Source organism: Amblyraja radiata, chromosome 21 (assembly GCF_010909765.2).
Source record: "Amblyraja radiata isolate CabotCenter1 chromosome 21, sAmbRad1.1.pri, whole genome shotgun sequence".
NCBI classification, from domain to species: Eukaryota; Metazoa; Chordata; class Chondrichthyes; order Rajiformes; family Rajidae; genus Amblyraja; species Amblyraja radiata.
In genome coordinates, this window is record NC_045976.1 from 34,107,866 (window position 1) to 34,127,329 (window position 19,464).

The window sequence follows — 19,464 nt, forward strand, 5'->3', positions numbered from 1 at the left end:
TGACAAAGCTTTAAGTCATTTCCCCACAAACAGGAGTTCAAACGCAATGGCAATCAGTAAGACACGAAAAAATATTGTAAAAAATTTGTGGATACACAAACAAAGAATGGAGGGTATGGAGAGGGGAAGAAAGCATGTTCCACGTGAATCGCTATCTTCTACTGCAAAAATATTGAAGTCAGTTCATCAAACCTAAATTGTTAATCAAAACCTCTCTCACCAAACGAAAATACCAAACGAAAATACCAAACGGTTTACTTACTTAATGTCACCAAATATCTATCCCTGTTCTCATTCCAGCTCTCAAAAATAATTAACTGACCATGAAAAAAAACTTTTGCATGGGGAGATTGTTATCCATATATATTATTACTGAAACTCTCTGTTTGTATGTAAGCTCGTGAGTGCTTGACGATTCAAAACTCCGCCAAAGCGGTACACGATACCACTACAATTTTTGGCCCACATTACTCACCATTGTCCTGGGATGTAAAAGGGACAAGTGTCGTTCGGATTTATGTTATATTTTGCAAATTATTGACATTTTAAACTTTACAAAAGCCACTTTTTAACACTTTTCCACATGCCCTGCCCGTCAGCTGCGTCACAATGGGATCCTGAATCCCATTTACATTAAAAAATCACGATTTAAAAAAAAATCTGTTTTAATCAAATTCTTCCATTTACATTGTGTTTAGGTTGTCTAAAGAAAAACCGCGGTTTTCATTGCGAATTCCAATTTTTTTTTTAAAGCGCTTTTCAATGTGGGGGGGGATGGGAAAGGGGGGAGATTTCATTTTTAAAAACATCGTGATTTTCAATGTGGGGTGGGGGATGGGATAGGGAGGAGGTGAGGAGTGGGGGAGCATGGGGATAGAGGGAGAGGAGGGGAGTAGGGAATGACTGAGGGAATTCGCGCGCGTGGATCTTAAATTAAATGAAAGTCTCCCGCGCGTCCACAGTGGGGAGGGAGAGGAGCGGGACCCGGGGAAAGGACTAGGCCACAACCTCGGCCTCTCCCTCCCGTGGCTCCAGACCACTCGGCTCGTCCCCCCCACAGCCCCTGCCTCAATTACAACTTAATCGCTGACGTGGTGGAGCAAACAGGGTCGGCGGTGGTTTACATCGAGATCATGGGGAGGTGAGGAGGGAGATTGGAGGGATTGAGGGAGAGGAAGGGAGAGGGGTTATGGAGGGAGTGAGGGAGTGACTGTGGGTAGGGGAAAGGTGAGGGAGGGAGAGGAGAGAGAGGGAGAGGTGAGGGAGGGAGAGGTGAGGGAGGGAGTGGGGGAGGGGAGGAGAGGGGAAAGAAGAGGGAGGGTGAAGAGGAGGGGGAGAGAGTGCTGGGGATGAGGGTGAATGGAGGAGGATATTGGTAGGGTGACTGGAGGAGGAAGGGCGAGGTAATTGAGGAGGGGAGGAGGAAGAGGGAGGAGAGGAGGGAGGAGGGAGGAGGAAGGAAGTGAGGAAGCAGAGGGAGGGGTGGTGCAGGGTGGGGAGAGGGGAATAGGGGATTGAAGACGGAGAGTGAGATGCGTTCACATTGATCTTATATTTTACAAGTTTTTGCCATTTTAAACGTTAATAACGTCAGACGCGCCTGCGCAGTTGGGGGCTATGGGTGAATGGTGGAATATTGCGTTGGGGGAACGGGACCCAACAGGTCTGCACTTGGTCTAGTTAAGATATAAAGCTTTCTCTTTTTTGTATTGGATATTCAATATCATGTGATATTATTCAGATGAAATGATATTTCTTGGCTTTAGGGCTTTAATCATGCCCTTTCTCTACAATTCTCTGTCTACTAGCACTAAAACAACAAATTAGCAAGACAATAGTAAAACAATAGATTAAAGATATCCTTGCTAATTTGGAAGTTATTACTCCATTTCAAACAAAATAAAATAAAATAAAATTTAAATTAAATTAAAACACAGAATGTTAGAAAATGGTTATTGCATTTTTTTCCATTTTTATTCATTAAATATCTTGCTTTCTTCAACTTTGTCTATATTTTGCATTGAACGACCAGCTTCATTTTGTCACTGAAGTAAGTATTTTTTCAAAAAAAATGCAGGTCTTTCTGAAATGAGAAATTTAGTACCCTCATCAGGAATTCCTTATTAAATGTGAATGACTTAAAAAAAAATGTTTTTAAAAATCACACCGTATTCCTGAACTGCCGTTCCTTTCGGTACATTATCCCAATGTACCGTAAGGGGGGGAGAAGGGGAGAGAAGTGGGGGGGGGGGGGGGGGAGAAGAAGCCAGCCAACTTATAATAAAGTCTAGCGGGCATTTAACCTACCGGTCGGTTTCCCTTTGTCCTGAAAACTCCAATGAGCCAATTAAAATGCCTGGTCAGCGAAGGAGATTGCCTATGGCTGCCCTCGACTGCCTATAACTACATAGCGACCCCACTCCACTGCACTACGAGTTCAAAAGAACCATGCCGAACAATTTTTACTCACGTAATATTTTTCAACATGCTGAAAATGTTTCCTCGACCAAACGGAGGTCGCGAGTATGCAGGAACCTCCCTCGAGCATGAAGGAGAGTTCCAGTGACCTCATAGGACCTCCTAGGACCACGTGTCGACCATACTGCGAGTTAGAGTCGAGGGCAAACTCTTCCAAACTCGCATATTAGGTCGCCACAGTGGGACAGCCCCTTAACAGTGTTGGGTCGAAACTACCAAGACGGGGCCAAGATGGGGGGAGGCAATGGAATGAGAAGAAAAACTCACACCGTGTATGATCTGCAAATTATTGCACATAAAAGTAACGGAAACAATCAATCTTCCATTTCCAGAGGGAATTCATCTGGCACGCGATGGAAAATCATTTCCCAACTAGACACATTTACAGTTTTCAGGACTCATATATTTATATATCATTCATATAAACTAGAACTGATCCCTCCTGTATCCCACTAATCACAGCCTCCAAGCACAAAAATTACCCATTTATTCCTGTTTTATGTGTGTCAGCCAGTTCTTATTCCACACTTGTTTAAATTACCCCAATCACAGATGCTCTCATTTTGTTTATTAACCTTATGTGGCACGTTATAGAAAGACTTCATTCTGTCCACATGACCCCAAGTTTCAAGTCTCCTGTAACTATAATCCTTCATTTCACTCCAGCTCTGATTTCAGTTTTTGGCATCTGACACTATTCCACCAAAATCTACATAAACCTGAGGAATGCATTTCCCAGCTTTTCAGACTCAATATTGATTTCAACATTTTCAGTTAATCAGAATTGCAACCAATTTTATTTCAGATTTCCAGCTTTCGCAGTCTTAGGTGATTTCAGATCGTAACGCTGCACTTTGCTTCCTCCCAACTTGTTCCTTATATTGCACAACCCATGCTCTCTCTTCCACACTATCAGAAACCTCTTTTGGCTTCTTTCCTCCCTTCTCAGGGTGTTCAAAGTTTAATCTATAATTATTGCAAGTTTTCATCAAATGTTATTAACCAATGTCTCTCTCCACAGATGTGCTGACCTGCTGAGTATTCCCAGCATTTACTGGTTTCATTTGGATTTCCTGCATCTGCAATATTTTGGTACACATTTACCACCTATAAAAAAGCCCACAGTTAAAAACTGAACTACATTAATGTAACAAATGTAAGCAGTGAAAAAACCATGACATCCTAAATTAATGGATCAATCATAACACTATAACTCAGGAAGAGATTAATATGGAATACTTTTTAGATTTTACAGTCAGCACAGACAAATCTTATCAGAACTACAAAATTTCAAATGATTCGATCACTTTGTTCTTTTGCTTGTGTTCACTTTCAAGCATTGGTTTAAACGCTGATGGCCGTCAAAGATTTAGATAGATACAATGTGTAGGAATTAACTGCAGATGCTGGTTTACACTGAAGATAGACGCAAAATGCTGGAGTAACTCAGCGGGACAGGCAGCAACTCTGGAGAAAAGGAATGGGTGAAGTTTTTGGTCCAGACCCTTCCTCAGACGAAAGAAAGGTCTTGTCCTGAAATGTCACCCATTCTTTCTCTCCGGAGATGCTGCCTGTCCCGCTGAGTTACTCAAGCATTTTGTGACTATCTAAGATACAGATACATTTGGTTTGTTTTATATAAAACATAAGGGCATCTATACTCAGTAACACAGTAGCAGTTTGATAATGCACAGTAACACTTTGATAATTCTTTGTGTACTCAGTGGTTTGGCACTGGGCTCACCAGGCATCCATCCCATGTAAAATGACTATGGCTTCCACACCCCTTTGCACACTGTGGGAACACAGGTCCCAGCCCATCCAGGGCCACGGGTCCTCCCTTATACACACCTCGGACACGGTTCACACACTCCCTTTAACACTGCAAGGCCATGGGTTCACATGCTCCCTTTGACACATAGAAACATAGAAAATAGGTGCAGGAGTAGGTCATTCGGCCCTTCGAGCCTGCACCGCCATTCAATATGATCATGGCTGATCATCCAACTCAGTATCCTGTACCTGCTTTCTCTCCATACCCCCTGATCCCTTTAGCCACAAGGGCCACATCTTAAATATAGCCAATGAACTGGCCTCAACTACATTCTGTGGCAGAGAATTCTGGAGATTCACCACTCTCTGTGTAAAAAATGTTTTTCTCATCTCCATCTTAAAAGATTTCCCCTTTATCCTTAAACTGTGACCCCTTGTTCTGGACTTCCCCAACATCGAGAACAATCTTCCTGCATGAGGGCTATGGTTCCCACACTCTTACGCTACAAGGGCCCTGGTTACCACACTTTTTAAACTTACAGGGATTGATGGAAATGTTATACTACTGCATTACATGGAAAAATAAATAAATTAAAAGTGCACCGAATTATCAATTGGAAAACATTCAATTGGCAGTGTGAAAAATCTGCCCGTCAAACATCACCGAGGCAAACCAGATTAATTACATTTGACTATATCAATTCTAAAGCTTGGGAATTATTTATTTTTTAAGTATACTTAAAATGTTAGATAATTGCATTTTTAAAAGTAGGTTAAAAATGTAACATTCAGAACAGTTTGAACTTGTTTGATGCAGACACATTCCAGTTGTGCAGATAATCTATCCAGCATTACTACATAAACTTAATTTGTGTCTCAAAGGACAATTTTACAACCAAATGTGTTGATAACAGCAGATTTTTAATTCCCATTGGAGTCCTCTTCTTGGCTCATGTGCGAGGTGTGTTTTAACAGGAGTCAGCCATTGCTTCACTCAGCATAATTTTTCCATAATGTTCCTAGAATTTTCAGGTGATATTTCCTTTACTACATTTCTCAATATATACCATTTAATGACAGCAGTGAACACTGCAAGGTGGATATTTTTGTGTGCGGATGGGAAATGGAAGAAAATACATACATTGCTCAAACATATCTACCATGATCATCAGTACTGAACCACAACAGGGACATAGAAGAAAAAGCTATGGAGGGTGGAAGGCAAAAGAAAAATTCCTAGAGACTGGAATATTTGCAATACAAGCAGTTTGATAAACAAATATTTAAACAACACACATTCAAATTAAGTTCAACTGTAGAGCAATATAATGGCACACTAGACTTAAAAGGTACTATTTTGCAGCTTGGACCTTGAGCATTTTCAAAAACAATATACAATTGCAAATTTAATTGTTTAATCAATGAGCATACTTTGGACTGATGTCCTTGCATTAATCATAATCCATAATTTTCTGTTTACATTATATTGGAGGAGATAACTGTGCTCAACAATGTTCATAAAATTTTGGAAATATATATATATAGTACAATATAAATCGGGCAGTTAAAAGTGTGTGCTGGTTGACAAATAGCTTTCCAATTTAGTCCTATTTTATGGCACTTAGTTCAGAACAGATTGCAGACAAGTGTAGAAGGGTCTAGGTGTTCTAGCTCATGAATCACAATAGGGTGGCAGACAAGTGGTTAGAAAGGTAAAGGGCATATTGCCCTCCACTGCAACAGGGTTGAAGTTTAAAAATAGTTAAGCCTTGCTGCAGATGTATAGGGTAATGCTAAGGCTGTACCAGAAATACTGTGCAAAGTTTCAGTCCCCTTGTTCAGGAAAGGATATTCTGGCCTCGGAGGCAATCCTATCAAGAGCAGTAAGAAAATAGTAATATTATTTTTTGAGATGAATGATGGGGTAATGGAGGAAAAGGACCAGGTGATTTTATTGAAACATACAAAATCCTTCGGGAGAACAACAGGATGTCAAATGTTTACACTTGTGGGTGAATATTGAATGAGGGGAGGGCACAATCATTAATCAACAATCACTAACGTGTGTATGGAAAACTCGGAGAGGATATTGAATCTCTGGAATTCTCCATGGGTTGTGGAGGCTAGACAGACAATAGAAATAGACAACAGGTGCAGGAGTAGACTGTTCGGTCCTTCGAGCCAGGATCCCCATTCACTGTGATCATGGCTGATCATCCACACTAGTACCCCGTTCCTGCCTTTTCCCCATATCCCCTGATTCCGCTATCTTTAAGGGCGCTATCCAACACTCTCTTGAAAGTATCCAAAGAATTGGCCTCCACTGCCTTTTGAGGCAGAGAATTCCACAGTTTCACAACCCTCTGATTGAAAAAGTTTTTTCTCATTTCCGTTCTAAATGGCTTACCCCTTATTCTTAAACTGTGGCCCCTGGTTCTGGACTCCCCCAACATCGGGGACATGTTTCCTGCGTCGAGCGGGTCTAAACCCTTAAAAATCGTATATGTTTCAATAAGATTCCCTCTCATCCTAAATTCCAGAGTATACAAGCCCAGTCGCTCCATTCTTTCACCATATGACTGTCCCGCCAACCCGGGAATTAACCTTGTGAACCTACGCTGCACTCCCTCAATAGCAAGAATGTCCTTTCTCAAATTCGGAGACCAAAACTGCACACAATACAATGTGGTCTCACTAGGGCCCTGGACAACTGCAGAAGGACCTCTTTGCTCCTATACTCAACTCCTCTTGTTATGAAGGCCAACATGCCATTAGCTTTCTTCACTGCCTGCTGTACCTGTATGCTTACTAAGGGCATTTAAAGTAGTAAATACATTTTTGAAAGATAGAAGGAATTGATGCCTATGGATAACTGAAACAAGACGCCTGGGTCAGATCAGCCATGATTATACCGAATGGTGAAGACATATCTGAGAGGCCAAATGACCTACTCCTGTTTCTATCTTCTTGAGTTCTCACCCTGCAGATCTGCATTTCATATGCCATACACATCTATATATCTATATCTATATATCCATCAGATTGATGTTATATTTTACGTTATTGACATTTTAAACTTTACAAAAATCACTTTTCAAACCACTTTTCCACGTGTCCTGCCTGTCAGCCGCATTAGAATGACGTCATAATGAAACCCCGAATCTCATTTACATTAAAATAAATTGTGATTTTTAAAAAAAAGTAATTTTTAATCAAATTCTTCTGTTTTCATGAACAGTTAACATTGTGTTTAGGTCATTTTTTTTTAAAAACGCGATTTTCATTGAGAATTTCTTTTTTTTAAATCGATGTTTTCATTGTGGGGGGCTGGGATAGGGGGTGGTTGCATGAAAAAAAATTGTGATTTTCATTGTGGGGGAGAGGGTGGGATAGGGGGAGGTGAGGAGAGGGGGAGCAGGGGGATAGAGGGAGAGGAATGGGGGTAGGGAGCGAAAGAGGGGAAAGTGGGGGGGGGGTGAGGAGGGAGAGTGGGGGGGGGATAGAGGGAGAGGAGGTGGGAGTAGGGGAGGGAGGGAGTGGGGGATAGAGGGAGAGGAGGACAGTGGGGGAGCTGAGGATGGAGAGTGGGGGGGTGGTTTAGGGGGGAGGTGAGGAGTAGGGGAGCAGTGGATAGAGGGAGAGGAGGGGGGTAGGGAGGCGAGATGGGTTATGGAGGGAGGGAGTGACTGACGGTAGGGGGAAGCAGTTGGGGGAAGGTTGCCATGACTCGCGTCACAACGGGGATCTCTGGAGGCACAATGGGAACCCATCATCCGTGGAATATTGCCTTGGGCAACGGGCCCAACGGGTCCGCACCTGGTCTAGTATTGTTTAAATTTGATGTGGGCATCCACCTCGACTGCCTTTCCAGGAAATCTGTCCAGACCCCATTACACCTTCAGTGGAGGTTTTATTCTGTCCATCTCTTATTTAATCCTTCTACCAATTGTTTTAAAGCTACTCTTTGACTCCTCTGGATCAGAAAACAGATGCTTCTATTTACTCCATTGAGGCATCGAATACCTGAACCCTTGTTATAAGCTAAAGTTTCAACGAAAACAATTCTAATTTATCCAAACTTTCTTCAAAGCTGCAATTTTACAGACCTGAGGTCAACCAAATATATCCACAGTGCACTCTCTCAGTGACTGCTGCTCTGTACCATTCTAGCAAAACCTCTCTGTTCTTATCGGAAACACTGTAGAAAAGTGACAGCCAGCATTGTTTCATACCTATTTATCGTTTCAAAGAAACACACTAAACAAATTCTGCTCACTGGTTTAAATTACAATGAGGGCAAACATGATAAGCAACCTTGTTGAACAGAAACAAAGAAATGGATGCTCCAAGGTCAAGTATATGGATATACAGCAAGAACCAACATTATGGTTTTCACAACATTCTCATATCTAAGGCAGGTAAATTCAAATATCCTTAAAGAAAGGAAATAATAGTCTGCATGAAATGACTAGGGCAGAACAGAAATGAGATTAAATTCATTCCAGATCACAATCACACCTTTAAACACAAAGCTTTTTCGAGGCAGCACGATCTATTTATTCAGTGCTGTGGTATTTTGGTGACCTTAATACCATCAGGTAGAGGCAATTCCACGGCACATACACAGATATACAGCATTACTGGTATATTATAATGTTTATCCTCCACCCACCCCAATTACCTCAGTCCACCCTGCAATTAGCCATCTCAAATACACTAACATACTATGCTTCAAATGCTTGATGAGATACTGTAACATATGCTCACCACTCCACAGAACGGGAACCAATATATTTTATACAGTGACATGTAAACCTACTAAATGTCATAACACTCACTCCTAATTTAGTTGCTAATTTACCTTACATGATATTAACCACAATTATCATACAAGGTATCATAACTTTGTTTGTGAAAAATACACGTGCCAAGTAAGTACATTTATTCCCTATCATTAACAATGACCCACTGCGGACCTAATTAAACTTTGTTAGACCAGCAATTATAATAGTAACCAAATAAATACATCTGCCATTCTTGATCTAGATGGACATTGGATTGTTTTCTAATCCATAGCTTTGGTGGATGATTTCTATATACAATATGCAAGTCTGCAAATGAGACTCGACCTGCACAGACGCGCTCCAAAATTAGTAAAAGTTCAGATATTAGGAGCTGGCAATATTGTTGTCTCCAGTTTTATTATGTCACCCACAAGTACACATATCATAGTCTTCTATCATTTAATTGCCTTCTCGCTGAATGGAGGATACACTTCCAATAACCTCAATATCTACTTCTTCAATGTCTAAACAAAGCTTGAAAAAAAAGTTGAAGATTATAGTTTAATAATAAAATAATGTAATAATAATATAAGATTTCTTCGACTATAGATGAGGCTCTCACCAGGGTCTTCTCTACCCGTAGTTCCACTCTCACTCCCCATCCCCCCCACTCGTAACAAGGACAGAGTCCCCCTTGTCCTCACTTTCCACCCCACCAGCCGTCACATACAACAGATAATCCTCCGACATTTTCGCCACCTCCAACGGGATGCCACCACCGGCCACATCTTCCCATCTCCTCCGCTTTCGGCTTTCCGCAGAGACCGCTCCCTCTGTAACTCCCTGGTCAATTCGTCCCTTCCCACCCAAAGGTACTTTCCCTTGCAACCGCAAGAAATGCTACACTTGTCGCTTTACCTCCCCCATCGACTCCATCCAAGGACCCAAGCAGTCTTTCCAGGTGCGGCAGAGGCTCACCTGCACCTCCTCCAGCCTCATCTATTGCATCCGCTGTTCTAGGCAAGCGCAGGCATGGCGATCGCTTGGCCCAACTCCTCCGCTTAGTTCACATTAACCAACCTGGTCTCCCGGTGGCTCAGCACTTCAACTCACCCTCCCATTCCAAATCCGACCTTTCTGTCCTGGGCCTCCTCCATGGCCAGAGTGAGTCCCACCGCAAATTGGAGGAGCAGCACCTCATATTTCGCTTGGGCAGTTTACATCCCAGCAGTATGAACATTGAATTTTCTAATTTCAGGTAGACCTTGCTTTCTCCCTCCTTCCCCTCCCCTTCCCAGCTCTCCCACAGCCCACTGTCTCCACCTCTTACCTTTCTTCTTCCCCCCCCCCCACCCACCACCCCATCAGTCTGAAGAAGGGTCTCGACCCGAAACGTCACCTATTCCTTTGCTCCATAGATGCTGCCTCACCGCTGAGTTTCTCCAGCATTTTTGTCTACCTTCGATTTTTCCAGCATCTGCAGTTCTTTTTTAAACACTTCAGTCTGAAGGAAGGGTCCCGACCCAAAATGTAACCTCTCCACCAGAAATGCTGCCTGACACGCTAGGTTACCCCAGCACTTCATGTCTTATTCTGTGAAGACCGTTCTGAACCAGTTTTTTACTTTCCCTTCATTTTTCGTGTATCACCAGCAAGACCCATCATTGCCGGTGACATGGTGATGAACTACATTCTTGAATCACTATGTAGAACATAGAAAAGTACTGCACTAGAACTGGCCCTTTCAACCCACAATCTGTGCTGACATATAATGCCAAGATAAACTAATCTAATCTGCCTGCACATGATCCATCCATTCCCAGTGTATCCAGATCCTATCTGCCACCGTCACCACCATGGTGGCGCTTTCCAGGCACCAACCTGCACATCTTCTTTAAACTTTGCCACTCTCACCTTAAAACTGAAGAGCGGTTTCGACCAGGGGCGGAAAACCCGGGGGGGGGGGGGGGGGGGGGGGGGGGGCAGAGGGGACACGTCCCCCCATGTTTTGAGAGATGGGGGACATCCCCCCCAAGTTTTTGTGATCCCGATTTTAAAATCTGTTTTTAGCGCTGGATTGAGCCTCCGAAGTCTCGCGCGTGTGTGTGAGTGTGCGCATGCACGCGTGGCCGCCAAAAAATGGTGTCCCCCGTCCCCTCCATGTATTGATAGCGAGTTCCGCTCTTGGTTTCGACCCAAAACATCACCCAGTCCTTCTCTCCAGAGATGCTGCCTGGCCTGCTGAGTTACTCCAGCATCTTGTGTCTACCTTCGATTTAAACCAGCATCTGCAGTTTTTTCCTACACCTTATAACTATGCCCTCTAGTGGGAGCCATTTCTATTCTCGGAAAAAGGTTCAGAATGTTTACCTACCTATGCCTCAATTTTATATACTTCGATCAGGTCTCTCCTCAACCTTTGACATTCTGGAGAAAATCATCCAAGTCTGTGGAATTCTCTGCCTCAGAGGGCAGTGGAGACAGGTTCTCTGGATGCTTTCAAGAGAGAGCTAGATAGGGCTCTTAAAAATAGCAGAGTCAGGGGATATGGGAAGAAGGCAGGAACGGGGTACTGATTGGGGATGATCAACCATGATCACATTGAATGGCGGTGCTGGCTCGAAGGGCCAAATGGCCTACTCCTGCACCTATTGTCTATTTGCTCAATGGCTCCTTGTGGCTAATACCCGCTTATACAGGCAGCACTCTGGTAAACCGCTTCTACATCCTCTCCAAAGCATCCACATCTTTTCCATAATGAGGCAAGTAGCATAGCATGCAATACTCCAAATGTGCCCTGACCAGAGTCTTATAATGGCATCATGACTTCCTTACTCTTATACACAATGCCACGACCAATGAAGGCAAGAATATCATACAGCTTCTTTAGCATTCTATCTATGTGTTGCCATTTTCAGATAGCTATGGATCTGACCATACAAGATCAATGCTGTTAAAGGTCTTGCTATCAACCATTATTAACCTGTTAACCTTCCTCTTCCATTCGACCTCCCAAAGTGCAACACCTCACGCTTGCTGAGACTAAACTCCAACTGCCATTTCCCCACCCAATTTTGTAGTTGATCTCTTCCACACTGTATACTTTGACAACATTTGTCCTCTCCATCCCATGAAACACAAAAACCAGACCAAATGAGGTTAGCACATGGTGTCAATAAGATAATTTACAATACCATGTTACACGATCAGCATTAATGAAGCTATATATTTTTTTTTAAATTCCACATTATTGTAATTAAATGCTGTTGCACCTTCAGGTGTTACTCCAAGCCTTTGGATTAGCAGTCCAGTAATTTAACCACCATGCCTCCGGGATTCTCACACACACACCATGCCAGGGATTCACACACACACACTTTCTCTCTATACAACACTGTTCCATCATAGAATCATCCGCACAATGAAAATTTGACCTGTAAAGTATCTTCCATGATTCAAAACATCCCAAAAAGCTTAGAGCTCAATTTTGTATTGCAAAAAAAATCTGTACAGATATCCACACATAGCAAAGCTACACAAACAATAACGAAGAATGAAATAAATGTCTAATAAATGTCTGACGTTCTTGGTGTTGGATGAAAGAAAAACATCCCAAAGTCAATACTTCTTCTGCAAGTACCCTTGGAGGAGCTTTCACATCCATCCAGGGCAGACAATGTTTTGGTTTAACCATATAGAATCACAGAAAATGAAATAATCCCGTAATGTTTTCCTGAAATGGCTGATGAGGCAGCACTTAAAAATGTTTGTGGTAGGGTTTACACAGATATTTTGTCTGCAAACCAGATCTGATACCAATAGGCACCTTAGGACTCCAACACTCCTTAGTTCAGCCTACTTACATAAAATGTGGTTGCAAAATCACTCATTTTCTCCATTAACCCTCCCATCTCTTCTGGGTAAAATGTAATTTTGACTTCAATATCTCTTCCCCTTTCCACACCTAACGCACCATTTCCACTCTCATGTAACTCCTGCCACCGCAAGAATCAGCTTCACTGTAGTCATCCAAAGCTTGTAATTATTCACTGCCTGTATAAGCATTTTCAGTTAGCACGTAAAGAACATCACTGCCCCCTGCTATTAAAAATCACATATCTCCAATTCAACTAATTGAATGCAATCCAATCTGTTCAACCCACATTTCGACCCTACCCAAAATCACCTGAGCTCTCATTACAGTTTACCGTTCTTTATAATTAAAGTTAAACAGTATCAGACCACAGGGAGTTGCACAACTGATCAGTGCAGCAGCAAGAAAAGTATTAGTGTCAGATTTTCCTTTGTGCACAATTCATCCTCTTTAACGCACTGGGCTACTCCCTGAAGAGCCAGTGATAAATAAAATGGATCAACTCTTACATATAAACAGCAAACTTTGTGAACTGTCACACGCTGCCAAATATCCAGTACAGTACTCAATAAGCACTAATCTTTCAGATGAAATATTAAACTATGGCCTGCACACTGTGATGAATGGGAAATATTCAACATGACATCATTTCAAAGGGTTAAGGGAATGAGGAGGTGTATTCTCCTCACCACTCCATGCTGTGGCTAATTAACAACCAAGAATTAAAGATGCTATTTAAAGTAAAGTGTTAACTTCAATGCCAATATTATATTTCTGACCAATGCACCAATCCTATGTATTCAAAAATATCTGCAGACCGGGAACATTTCTTTTTATTCCTTACCTTTTTCTGAAATACATCAAAACTATCTCGCCCACGGAAGCGGGTGGAAGTTGGGTTGCAATGGAACAAGAGTACTATTTTAAGGTTCAAATGACAGCAAAGTGCAAGCTATAATGAGTTAGAGGGGGCCTGTGACAAAGAAGGACTAATAAATTCAGTGCAACATGATACTTTATGTAGCATTAGTGTAGTTTTGAGATACAGCTTGGAAACAGGCCCTTCTGCCCGCCGAGTCCACGCCGACCATTGATCACCCATTCACACTTGTTCAATGTTATCCCACTTTCTCATCCACTCGAGGCGCAATTTACAGAGGCCAATTAACCGACAACCCCACGTTTTATGGATGTGTATTGAAACCATTGCTGTGAGGCAGCAGCTCAACCAGCTGCACCACTGTGCCTCCCTTAAATTCTGTCCTATGAAAGATACAACTTCAACTAGGAAACACTTTTTCTCACAGAGAGTTGTGAGTCTGTGGAATTCTCTGCCTCAGAGGGCGGTGGAGGCAGGTTCTCAGGATGCTTTCAAGAGAGAATTGGATAGGGCTCTTAAAAATAGCAGTCAGGGATATGGGGAAAAGGCAGGAACGGGGTACTGATTGGGGATGATCAACCAGATCACATTGAATGGCGGTGCTGGCGCGAAGGGCCGAATGGCCTACTCCTGCATCTATTGTCTATTGTCTAACTACAATTTAATCAGAGTAACAACAAAGATTCCAAAAGAGAATTCTGAGAATGTGGGTGGGAAAAGAGTAAAAGAATACTTTGAAATAACTAAATAATGAGAGATATTCAAGGCTAGTGTGCGCCATAAACATCTCACTGAACAGCCAAGCCTTCTTACTTATTTCCCCAATATAAATACTTTATATCCTATCCATTTGAATCTCCCAGTGCCAGTCTATTTTTTTTCTTGTCAAGAATTTGTTCATAACTACACTGTTTCCTCTTACTCTCACGATTAAAAGTAATCCTACTTTATAAAAAAATGTTCTCTTCAGAAATTGAATATTGCCATGTTATATTTGTTAGTTACTAAAAAAACATGTCTGGCCTTGAGTGTTGGTAACAGCCAGGTCCAGTTTCATTAGATACTAGAACAAGTGCAGACTCCCCCAACATAATATTCCACCACTCACCCGTTCCCCCAACGCAATATTCCACCACTCACGCATAGCCCCCAACTGCGCAGGCGCAGCTCATTTCTCCTCATCCCCAGCACTCCATCCTCCTCTTCACCCTCCCTCTTCAATCCCTAGAGAGGGAGAGGTGGTAGAGAGGGAGTGGTGGCAGAGACAGAGAGGGGGTAGAGAGGGAGGGGAGCTAGAGTGGGAGGGGGAGGGGGATAGAGTGGGAGAGGGAGGGGGCAGAGAGGGATAGGGAAGTAGGGAGGGAGGGGGAGCGGGGTAGAGAGGGAGAGGGGCAGAGAGGGAGAGGGGTAGAGAGTGCGGGGGGTTGAGTGGGGGAGGGTAGAGATGGAGAGGGCGAGGGAGAGAGAGGGAGGGGGGTAGAGAGGGAGGGGGAGGGTAGAGAGGGAGGGGGAGGGTAGAGAGGGAGGGGGAGGGTAGAGAGGGAGGGGGCAAGAGAGGGAGTGTAGATGTGGCAACTACCCTCCCTATCCCCTCCTCTCTCTTAATACCCCCGCCCTGCCTCATCACCTCCCCAGTGGCCCATCGTCGCAAGGCCTCACCGCTGCGGTCTTGATATGTCCTTCACCGCCGCGATCGCGAGGCCTCCTTGATGGCCGCGTAAAACCCCAGCTGGGGGGTTGTGGGTAGAAGCCCGGGTGGAAAAAAGCGGAATGTTAATTTAAATGCGGCCCTCCCCCTGGCCTCACTCAAAGCGCGTTGAAGGACGTTTGCCGTTTAAAAACTTGGTTTTTAAAATGATATAACTTGTGAAATATAGCATGAAATGTGAAGTGAAGCAGTTTATTTTGTCAACAGGGTTAATGAGATTAATAATCTGTGAAAATTTCTGCGCTAGCACATGCTGTTTTAATGAAGGTAGAAAGACACATACATACACACGCATACACACATACTAGATTAGACTTTTAATAAGTTCTAGACCAAATAGGACCCGTTGGGTCCCGTCCTCTCAACGCGCGGTTGCAGGGAGTGGGTGGGGCGGACTGCGGCGTCACACACACACTAACCACCCCCCACACACACTAACCACCCCCCTTGATATTGTATAAATATTATTCATTCGCTCCTTTTACCCCATCCCTCGCCCTATCCACTCACGCATAGCCCCCAACTCGCAGACGCGGCTACAGAGGGAGAGGGAGGGGGGTAGAGAGGGCGGGGCAGAGTCAGAGGGCAGAGACAGAGGGAGGAGAGCAGAGGGCAGAGGCAATGGGCAGAGGCAGAGAGGGCAGCGAAAGAGGCAGAGCGCGGCAGCAACCTCCCCACCATGCGCCGTCATGAGGACCCCGAACGAGGCGGCGAGCGGGTAGGCAGGGAGGCGAGTGGGCATGCGAGCATCGACCAAAGGACCGCGGGTTGGGCCGCCGCAGTCTTCAGCTATGATCTTTGGTCTTCAGTCCAGCGCCCGACTTCATCTCCGGCTGCGTCTTTTGAATAACGGGAGGGAGGTGGGAGGGGTGGGGTGACGTCACTCGCAGTGTGAGGAAGAGGGCACGCAGACCCATTGTGACGTCATCAGCGAAAGACAGTCATTTTAAAATTCAGTTTTAACAGATTTTTGAACATTTTCAGTAATAACTCGAGAAATAAAGCATGGCATTTTCAGATAAGGCGATTTTGGACTCCACTGGAAAAATCTCTACCGGAATATGTTAAAATGTTACCGTTATCGTGTCGTTTTTTTCGAGAAGATGTGATTATACACAAACAAATAAATACACACGCACATCCAAGATCAGACTTTTAAGTATATAGATATAGATTAATGAAACCTTGATTTGGATGATGCATGATTGGGTTTAATTTTTCTTGACATTTACCAAAAGGACTTATTCTACACCATTTACAATAACATTACAATGTACAAGCATCTGATCCACGCTGACCCAGTAGTAATGTTGCTCATTGTATGGTATGCCTATAGCTGTAAAAGATTTGTGGTTCATTCTGAAGCTGTGGAGTGGCACAATTTACTGATTGCATCAACTCAGTCATTTGCATTTACTTGCCCAAGTTTGGACCAAAATCCACAGACTCTTTCAATGTTAAAAGAATCGAATACATAGAAAAGATCAGAATATGTGTAGCTTGAATTGGTAGATGAAGATAAATGCGTTGATAAGAAAATATTGCAAGAAATAATCTATTTGAACAGCAGGAAGCCGCACTACACGTTAATGAAACAAGTAGAACGGCTGACGCCAGCATCCAGATGAAACCTTTGCTGATTCAGTCATAGATACACGATGGATTATTGAACACATAGGCGTAATACATGGTGTTGTGTGAAGGCATACAGATTTGGATGTATTCAAGAAGTATTCAAGAAGGCAATGGAGGCGGTAGCAAGGGAAGCACAAGGTTTGCAACATCTAGAGCAATAACCAAAGAAGCCAAGTCTTTAAATTACCTGAAATAGAAATGTTATAATTGCAGCAGCATGTACGCAAACTTGAGGAGTATGTTTAACATAATTATATTAAAAGGTTTGCTTCAGATTTTTGATTAATCTGGGGGAATATTTCCAACACCCTCAGCCAGAGCGTAAAGCTGGGCATTAACATTGTTTGCAAATTATTGCACTCCGGAGCTCAGCAGTGGACAGTACGTCAATACTGATCAAGTAGCTACTATCAAGATAGAAGAGCCAATTTAATCAGTGGTGACTTTTACGGTCAATTCCTGTGCTTCAGAGTGGAGTCATTTGCTCATAATGTTGTGCAAATACACTATTAGGCAACAATTGTACTCCCAATTAAGGTTTCCAAATGAAACTCCAAGGGATCAAGATTGAAAGGAGCAACTCATCTCTTGATTCCTTGGAGTTTCATTTGAGAGATTTAAACTGGGAGTGTAATAGTTGCTTAACACTTTATGTGGCCAACATTGCGCAGCAAATGGCTGCACTCTGCCGCATAGGGATAGGCAGTAAAAGTAATAATTACACAACTGCTGATAAATTCTTGATAGTTGGACTCGGAGTCACATTGCTGGGTTATATTGATTCAGGACAAATGTAGACCGGACAATCTTGTGTAACGTATTAGCCCAGAGCTAGTAGCCAGTCAAGGCCCTGATAGAGATTTGCATTAATCAAAGAGTACGAAATGGGATTGAGCATAGAGTCATGAATGCACAGAAGACCACCAATCTAATCTATGCTGGCTCCTAGCAGAGCAATCGCATCAAGACACATTTCTCTCTCAAGTGTCTATTCAATTCCCATTTGAAAGCCAGTTTCCATCTGCTTCACAGTTAGCAGGTTTATGTCATAATTATTCTCTGCAAGCAAGTTATTTCTCTCCTCCCCTTGCACCTTTTCCCTAAAATGTGTATTCTGTGTTTCTTAATCCTTGAACCATCTGCTAATGGGAAACATTTAGATATCCCTCTCAAATCCACATTCAACATTCAACAAGAGGAAATAAAAACAGCTTATCTTGCATAACCTTCTGGTTAAAATGTACCACTCTTCATTCTAATGTACATTACAAAGTTTATCACCATTCCGCCCATTTCTAAAAGCACAATGGAGAGTATGCTCATGCTTCCAAACACTTCGCATCCCCCCAAACACGATTACATTGAAAGATTTTTCAAGCTCATCAAACAAACAATAAAATTCACTTATGTCATGTTAAAAAGACTTGCCTGTGCAACAGTGTACACAACTCACCCCAGAGATGTCAGCAACACGGTGGATTGGCACCTCCTTCTTACTATGCAGTCCTTTGGCATTCTTAATGGCCCTAAAACAACATAATGAAGAGACTGAAGCAAAACAATGTTTAGCAATCAGAAGTATCTCTTTGTCTTATCCATCCCTTCCCCATTCAGAACAATGTAATGCTAAATTTGAGCTGAATTGTTAATTCTATTGCTCATTCCCTGTTGTGTTTCCCATTTTTGTTTAGATTCCAGCACCTGACGTTAAACAGGTTATGATTGATGTATTAAAAAAACAGCGTTAAACTTGTCAATGCAAACTCTAGACATAACAAAAGGGTATAAAAGTTTTAATGAAAGGTCATTGACCTAAATGTTAATTCTGTTGCTCCTTATGCAAAATCTCCAGTGTTAACTATTTTCAAATATGCCATTGATAATTGTGCAAAGATCCAGTATGGAAACAAAATGTAAATATCACAGGCCCAGTAGCACGTGCCAGGTTTACAATCAACAAATTCAAGTCCTCTAATGATATTTTGTCCAAATAAAGCAAATGCTTAGACCATTCTGCCTACTGTTAAAGCAAGGGTTCAAATAGGGCAGAAACTAACATCCAAGCAACAATAAACAACATCCTGCATAGATGTAGCAAATCATCACCAGGCGTTCCGAAACGCCAAGCAAAATTGAAATTGCTCATTTTATACAATTTACAAAAGAAATTTGGTAAAATAAAGCATTTTAAATTGTACCTTAAAGGAGTAACGATGTAAAGAGCTTTGTGGATGGAATTTGGGACATGGATACCAATAAAATATAGACTTCTGCAATGCAAGAAAGAATTCTACAACATGAGAGACCATGATGAATCCAAGTCTGATCATTG

General features: G+C 42.6%; 1 protein-coding gene across 1 annotated transcript in view; it reads right to left on the reverse strand.

The window, feature by feature from the left end:
* Positions 1–19,464, reverse strand: part of snd1 (staphylococcal nuclease and tudor domain containing 1) — a 778,779-nt gene that overhangs the window by 539,875 nt on the left and 219,440 nt on the right. The window contains exon 14 of the mRNA XM_033040015.1: positions 18,586–18,658. Within this exon, the coding sequence (XP_032895906.1) occupies positions 18,586–18,658 (73 nt within the window). The remainder of the gene's footprint in view (positions 1–18,585; positions 18,659–19,464) is intronic.